The 7,863-nt window shown below is 36.0% G+C and overlaps 1 protein-coding gene and 1 long non-coding RNA gene across 2 annotated transcripts; one reads left to right on the forward strand and one right to left on the reverse strand.

Annotated features, from left to right (window-relative positions):
* Positions 1-1,365: 1,365 nt before the first annotated feature.
* Positions 1,366-2,309, forward strand: LOC129943300 (uncharacterized). Its single transcript, XM_056052630.1, has one exon. It carries the CDS (start codon positions 1,659-1,661, stop codon positions 2,307-2,309), a length of 651 nt encoding a protein of 216 aa, XP_055908605.1. The 5' UTR covers positions 1,366-1,658.
* A 730-nt stretch (positions 2,310-3,039) lies between these two features.
* LOC129943011 (uncharacterized) lies at positions 3,040-4,079 on the reverse strand. Its single transcript, XR_008781144.1, has 3 exons — positions 3,946-4,079; positions 3,521-3,676; positions 3,040-3,463 (listed from the first exon to the last, which is right to left on the reverse strand). It is a non-coding gene; the product is annotated as an uncharacterized LOC129943011 (long non-coding RNA).
* Between the last annotated feature and the right edge of the window lie 3,784 nt (positions 4,080-7,863).

Consider the following 7,863-nt stretch of genomic DNA (forward strand, 5'->3'; position numbering starts at 1 on the left):
CAAAGATTTGATAGCCATAAGGATCTAGGCGTAATCTTCGCTTCTTAAATGAATTTCTCAAATCACATAGACCATGCGATCTCAAAAGCAAACTATATGCCAAGGTTTGTTTTTCGAAATTCAAAAGATTTCGAAGACCCCTGTACATTCAGCCCTATCACAAATTCCATCGTAGTTCAAAATTCACTCCGTTTCCCGATAAAACTATCACAAATTCCATTCGTAGTGGATTCGGAGTGGAAAATCTTTTACGATTTTCGAAATTCGTAAAAAATGGCATCACTGATTTCGAATGGAATGGAATGAACGACAAGTTATTTGTGTCGGACATTGAAGCTGTACAGTTATATTATTAACGAAAATGTAAGTATTTATACAATTTTATTGGTTTTAAATAATATTTTTCATAATTATAAAGGGCAAAAACAACAAACAAGGCTCAATACCAGAGACTTTTCCAATTAATGAGTGAGAATCCAGATTTGGCCCAAGGATTCACAAAGCTGGCAAAAGATGAGGTTCACGACTTTTGGGAAAAAGTAAAAGTAGAGCTGAATTGTCTTGGGCCACCTAATAAAGATGCTGCTGTATGGAAAAAAAGTAAGTTGAACATTAAAGTGAAATAATCACTAGAAATAATCTTCTATTTTATTAGGTTTGGTTCGACTGGAAGTCCTACATACAAAGAAAACTGGCGGAAAACAAAACAGAAATCAAAGCAACTGGTGGTGGGAATTATAAACAACATTCCTTCTCCAAACTAGAATAAGCAGTTGATTATATTTGTTTAACTTATTAAATACGCCCAAAAAGAGTTGCCTTTTTTCAAACTAAATTTTTTAAACTCAATATCACAGTTTTGCTTACATAATACAGCTTTGACATAAAACAGCTGATTTCGAAAACAAGAATGAAAGCGTTCCACTCGGATTTTGTGAAGACAGTTTGTCGTAGATTGGGACGTAGATGTCAGCGCGAGAATTTTTTACGATGGAATTCGTGATAGGGCTGATTAAAAGCTCTTTATTCTAGTCTCTCTCATCCGATCACATTTAGAAAATTGTACTGTTATATGGAGCCCTTTTACCGCGTCTAGCATTTGTTGTATAAAAAAAGTTCAAAAAGGTTCACAAAGTTTGCTTTAAGAAAAATATATGGTTATTGAAATGTTCGATCTTATGAGACGAGGTGTATTTTAATTGATCTAAAATCTCTTGCTCAGAGCAGAAAATTAAATTAAATACTTTTTGCTTTTGATGTCTTGAATATTGACTGTCCAGTTTTGATATCTATTATGTTTTTAAACGCCTTCTAGAAATTTGCGCCCTCGTGACTGTGAACAACTTTTAAGGTGGGGTAAAATGTTTAATGGTCTTGCTTAAATTATCATAAAACCTTTCAGTTTATCAAAAACAATGACGAAGAACTATTTTTCAAGGCCACTCGGCTAACCAGGATGCCATATGATTTGTTGTTGTCTCTTATAAATTCAAGCCTACAAAAAAAATCCATTAGAACTCCAATAAGCCCAGAGTGTAGGATAGTGGTAACATTATTGTAAGTCATATTTCAAAATCGAAAGTATTTATTAAATATCCACTCTATTCAGGTACTTGGCGCAAGGAGTTTCACCAAACTACTTGGCTTGGTCTTTCAGGATGGGAGCATCCACGGGTAGACAAATCATCATTGAAGTCTGTGAAGTATTTTGGGACGTACTATCTCCGGTTTATATGCCAAATTGCAACATGGGAGATTGGAAAGACATTAGCAACGAGTTCGACAGACGATGGCATATGCCCCACTGCGTCGGTAGCATCGATGGAAAGCACGTTGCTATAAAGCGTCCGCCAAACTCGGGTTCTAAATATTATAACTACAAGGGATTTTTTAGTATTGTGTTGCTTGCTGTTTGCGATGCTAACCATACCTTCACCGTAGTTAATGTAGGAGCTTATGGCAGCCAGAGCGACGGTGGTATATTTAGCAATTCCGGATTTGGAAAGCAAGTGTTTCTCAACAAAATTGAATTGCCACCACCCGAAAAACTTCCCAACTCCAATAAAGTAGTGCCATACTTCTTTGTTGCTGATAGTGCTTTCCCGCTTAGACAAAACCTGATGAGGCCCTACCCTGGAAATTTATTGGATTTACCACACGAGGTTTTCAATTTCAGGCTCTCTAGAGCACGTCGAGTAATTGAAAATACCTTCGGTATATTAGTTGCACGGTGGAGGATTTTAAATAAAGCCATAGAATTTCACCCAGAGAAGGCAGATAAGGTTAAGGTTATAAAAAAAACCGATTAAATATACAATTCAAAATCATACTGTCCTGAAGGATATTTAGATGCATACGACAGCGACGGTGAACGAATCGATGGATTGTGGCGCAGAGAAACAAACGACTTATTATCTGTTCGAAGATTCGGGAGCAACAACAGGGCGGAAGGAGCATCTCAAGTTCGAGAAACAATCACAAAGTATTTTTTAAGAGAAGGCCAAGTACCTTTCCGACCAAAGTAATCTTTTAACAAACTTGTCGACAGCAAATTTTTGCAACAAAATAAACACAAACTATTTTCGTGACAAAATGTTTTTTTTTTTATTTGCACTTGGCACCAGGTTTTTGATTCGCATCAGTCTTACATAAATTATTATTTAATTTTAACTACATATAAAGCACTTTAAGGTACATATGTATGTGTGCGCTATATATTTGGTCCTTAGGATTCCACAGCCATATTAAATTAAATTCTTAAACCTATCTTATTACAAAAAATTATAGTTTTGAGAACGAAAACACAAATCCCGAAACTAAGTATTTTGTAATCCTTATTAATTACAAAAAATCACTTTTGAAAACGCTAATAATAATATGATGAATTTTTTTTTTTTTGTGTTTTAAGAAAAATTAAAATGTATTAGTAAGTTCATACATTTGTATTTTCCTTCTCAAAACTAGCGAAGAAAAACCATTCATTATATAATTATAAGCGTTTTCAAAACTGATTTTTCTAGTCGAAATTCACTCGTCGGGTAACATGTTTTCAATATCATTTAAGTATCTTAATACTTCAAGTTTTGCTTGATTTTTTAAATTTTTTGGGAACTTTTTAATTTTTTTTACTAACGACTAGCAGAACAATTCATCCTCATCAGGATCAGGCAAAACAGAAGCAGAGGGAGGAGTTGCAACCGTTATCACTTGGGAAGCCCCCCGAGGTTTTTCTAGGAAATCCTGAACCGATTTCATCGTAGCTAAAAATGATGACTCCATAGTAATTTTTTGCCTCTTTGCAGTTCCGTTAGAGCTCGATAGCGTGGTTGTTGGAACAGGTTCTTCGGAATTAAACAAATCCAATTCCGGTTCTTCAGGGCTCAATGGAGTGAAGGGTGCGGTTCCTTATGAATCATTTATGTCTTCGATATTACAAAGGCTAGATGTAATATTACTTGTCGTACTGAAAATATAAGTAAAATTTCAAAAATGTATGTATAAACATAATAAATACGCTTACGGTCTTGGTTTCATGTGTTCCCTTATAAACTCCATTTGGTCACGAAATTTCCAAGATGATTCCAGCTCTTCCGCAGCTTGATCAGATTTTGGTTTTTATGAAATTCCCTGGAGAAGCAATTTCTTAGGGCCTTCCACTTCTTTTTGCATACATCAACTAATAAATTGGTTTTATTAAATAATGCTTGCAAATAAATTATTTTAGCCAGTCAATATTTTCTGAGAACTAACAAATTTTGCACTACTTAAAAGGCTGAGGAGAATGTAATATAAACACAATAATTCATCACCACGAAATAAAATAAATCTACTTTTTTCAGCAGAAGCAAAAACAAAGTTAAAAAACGAAGAATTTTGTGTTTATATTTTTATGAAAATTCATCCTGAGATCTAAAAAATATTAACTGGCTTAAATTATATACTTACTCGGTAATCCCAGTTCATCCGCAAACTGCCGCTTTCTTTGTTATATTCTTGTAGTTAGGATTGGTTAAATCCCATAAAATTGCATGGCATCGAACTATTTCAATTAGCTTTTCATTTATATCTGCCATTTTTTTCTCTCAAATGCATTCAACGTTCTCAAAAAAAAGTGAAGTCAAAGAATAAAATGGGGTTCCCCCATCTGACATCTCAAATGTAGCTTGCAGCGCTGCCAAAAGTTAAAGTTGAGTCAACTTGCGCTGCAGCTACAGCTACAGCTACAGCTACAGCTACAGCTACAGCTACAGCTACAGCTACAGCTACAGCTACAGCTACAGCTACAGCTACAGCTACAGCTACAGCTACAGCTACAGCTACAGCTACAGCTACAGCTACAGCTACAGCTACAGCTACAGCTACAGCTACAGCTACAGCTACAGCTACAGCTACAGCTACAGCTACAGCTACAGCTACAGCTACAGCTACAGCTACAGCTACAGCTACAGCTACAGCTACAGCTACAGCTACAGCTACAGCTACAGCTACAGCTACAGCTACAGCTACAGCTACAGCTACAGCTACAGCTACAGCTACAGCTACAGCTACAGCTACAGCTACAGCTACAGCTACAGCTACAGCTACAGCTACAGCTACAGCTACAGCTACAGCTACAGCTACAGCTACAGCTACAGCTACAGCTACAGCTACAGCTACAGCTACAGCTACAGCTACAGCTACAGCTACAGCTACAGCTACAGCTACAGCTACAGCTACAGCTACAGCTACAGCTACAGCTACAGCTTCTCATTGTGTCGATGTATACTATTTTTGTATCTTTTAACTTTGACAGTGCTACAGGCAACAGCTACAGCTACACCATTCTGTTCAAGCAGTTAGCTATGCTAAGCATAATTCTATCACATGAGCCTGTATGAATTTTTAAGGAATATCATTTTGCAATTGATTTTAATATGATGGAAATGTTTTGAAACATACATTAGTAAATATATTTTAATTCTAAAAGTAAACTATGTATTTTATTTTTATGTTAGGTATAATTATTATTCTTAATAGTGTGTATAACTTTTAAGACGAATAAATAAATAAAAAATAAATGCTGTCTTAATGTTCTACACAAGTTTTTACTACTACAAATAAACGTTTGCTACATACTTATTCTACTATAACACGATATAAGAGTAAAAGAGACAAAGAGGGTATAAACATTACATTGCCCCATCCTTAGGAAAGAGTGAAATTAAAAATCATTTATCGAACTTATACTAAATATAACCATGGCAAGCAACACGATATAATAATAATTTAACCATTGAAGACTTTGTGGCTCAACAGCAACAAATAGGCGAATCAATTTGTGTCTGCAACTATAATATGGATAGTCCCACTAGGAAGACATTCGTCTACCTAGACAAGAAAAAGAGTCTGTTGGAGGATTTGTGAGAGGAATTTGAGAAAAACGATTCCACATTCGGAGACAAATTTTCGGAACACATTCATCACGAGTATTTCAAAAAGGAATATTTCGAACTAGTGCGTAAGGCAGCGGAGCTCGCTATTAGTGATACAAAACGTCTACTTTTAATCACTGAAGAAATTGAAGATGGATCAGGCAAGGTAACAAATCAAGAAAAAAATACCAAGGGCAAACCAGAAGAAACTCAAGCCTTTAGTTTAGAAATTCCAGCAGGAAAAGGAGCAATTCCGAAACCGCAAGAGAGAAGTATCCGAAATACAAGTACGGAATCCCAACATATATTTAATACTGCAATGAACCACAAGACACAGTTTCCTTTAATATTAAATATATTGAAGAGATCGTTGGACAAAGTCGATGAGGAGTCATTAAAAAGTTTGGAGCAGAATTGGGATGAGATCAACTGTTTATATCGCAAATTATATCAAGAATTGGATACAGAGGAAGTAGTAAACTACTTCGAGATACAAGAGAGGCTGGAGGAGACGTTATTGATGCTAGCAACAAGCACCGTACTATCCCAAGAAACGTAAAATGATGAATTGTTCAAGCAAACGATTCATGGTCAACCTATCGCACCAGCACAAAAATTATATTTCGTGAGGGCAAATGTTAAAGAAAAGGCCCAGGAATTAATTTAAAATTGCAATCCTACGAATAGTAACTACGAGTTTTCCTTGTTGAACGCTTCAACAATAAAAGATTGTTTTTGACTGCACAATTAAACAAGTTATTTATGCAGTCAGTTGCTACAGCGATAAGTTCGACTAAGACTGCACGACAACACGAAGGAGTGTTTGCAAGTTATCACCAACCTTAATGTTGATATTGAAAGCTTTGATCCGATAGTTGTGTATCTTCTATTGCAAAAATTGGACAGAGAAAGCAGGGAAAATTTTGAGTTCACGATCAAAGAACCAAGAAGCAGTTCAATTATCGAAAAGTTCCCGAAGTTTATATAGTCGAGATTCAAGACTTTAGAGGCCATTAATCCCAAAAATGACAGGAGGAAGTATCAATGTCTGGAAGCCACCTACGATACTGGGGAAAATTCAAGTGTCGACATTGCGCCCAAGATCAATCAGGAACTTATATATCATTTCTGTAATTCAAGTAAGCTTGATATATACAATTGCAATAAATGTTTGTCTCTTTCAAGTAAACCTAGAATGTTGTGCAGAAATTGTCTAAAGAAAGTCCATTATTCCAAAAATGCAATATGCTCCACAACACGTTACTTCATCAAAAAAAAATACAAGGAATTAACAAGAGTCAGTGGGGTCATAAAACATCTTCAAGCAGCACTCTACCTACACTAAGTAAACCAGGTAGTAAATAACGCAGCAGCAGAAACTCATTTCCCAAAACGCAACGTATATTTGGCAACAGTAGTGGTCAATGTGATGCATGTGTTGCATGCAGAGCTCGTTCATTCAACAGTTGGACATCGTTCATTCAACAGTTGGGAATAAAGAAGTATTGCAAGGATACTCCTATCAGCGGAATAGGTGCACAAGAATGCAGGTCGGAGTTTGTGGCATTAATTAATTTTGAGTCCCGTACCTCGGTGGCGTATGAAGCAGCCATTGAAACGAACATAATGGCCTGCATTACTGACTACCAGGTCAGCCACGAAATTGATATTTCTTTGTCTAAAATTCCCAATGACATTGAGCTCGCAGATCCTTCGTTCAAAGCTAATCAAAGTGACATGCTGTTGGGAGCTGAACTTTTCTTTGATTTGTTTATATATGGAGAATACAAGATTTCAAGAGATCTACCAACTTTACGTAATAAAAATTTAGGTTGGGTTGTTTCGGGAAGTGCTTCAGCCAGCTTCAAATTCTCATTGCCATATTGTAACAAAACCATCGTTGACGTCATTTCACAAACTTGTCCGCACATTCTTTGAAACAGAAAGCCATGACCTTCCCATTTATACTGAGAGTGAGGAAAAACACCAGTGTGAAGAACATTTCAAGAAAACACAACATTAAATTCTGAAGGTAAATTTGTTGTTAAATTACCATTTAAAGAGGATCTTATCATATTTTTAGGGGACTCCTTATCATCAGCACGAAAAAGGTTTCTTTCATTATAAAACAAATTGAACATGGATGGAGAACTTAAAAAATCATACATCAGCTTCGTGCAAGAATATGAAGCATTAGGTCACATGACACCATTATAAAGGGTAATATTCCAAGGGGAAACTACGTCATACCTCATCATTGCGTCATGAAACCCGAAAGTTCATCAACAAAATCAGGGGTAGTTTTTGATGCATCAGCCAACACAACTTGTGGTCTCTCACTTAATGATATACTTACAGTGGGGCCAACAGTTCAACCGGATCTATATTCAATAATCAATAGTTCTAAAATTCAGAATGCACCGATATGTCTTTACCGCAGACATAACAAAGA

This window comes from Eupeodes corollae, chromosome 1 (assembly GCF_945859685.1).
Source record: "Eupeodes corollae chromosome 1, idEupCoro1.1, whole genome shotgun sequence".
NCBI classification, from domain to species: domain Eukaryota; kingdom Metazoa; phylum Arthropoda; class Insecta; order Diptera; family Syrphidae; genus Eupeodes; species Eupeodes corollae.

Excerpts from the sequence above, each read along its gene's own strand:
- LOC129943300 (XM_056052630.1), top strand. The coding sequence starts at position 1,659 with ATGGGAGCATCCACGGGTAGACAAATCATCATTGAAGTCTGTGAAGTA.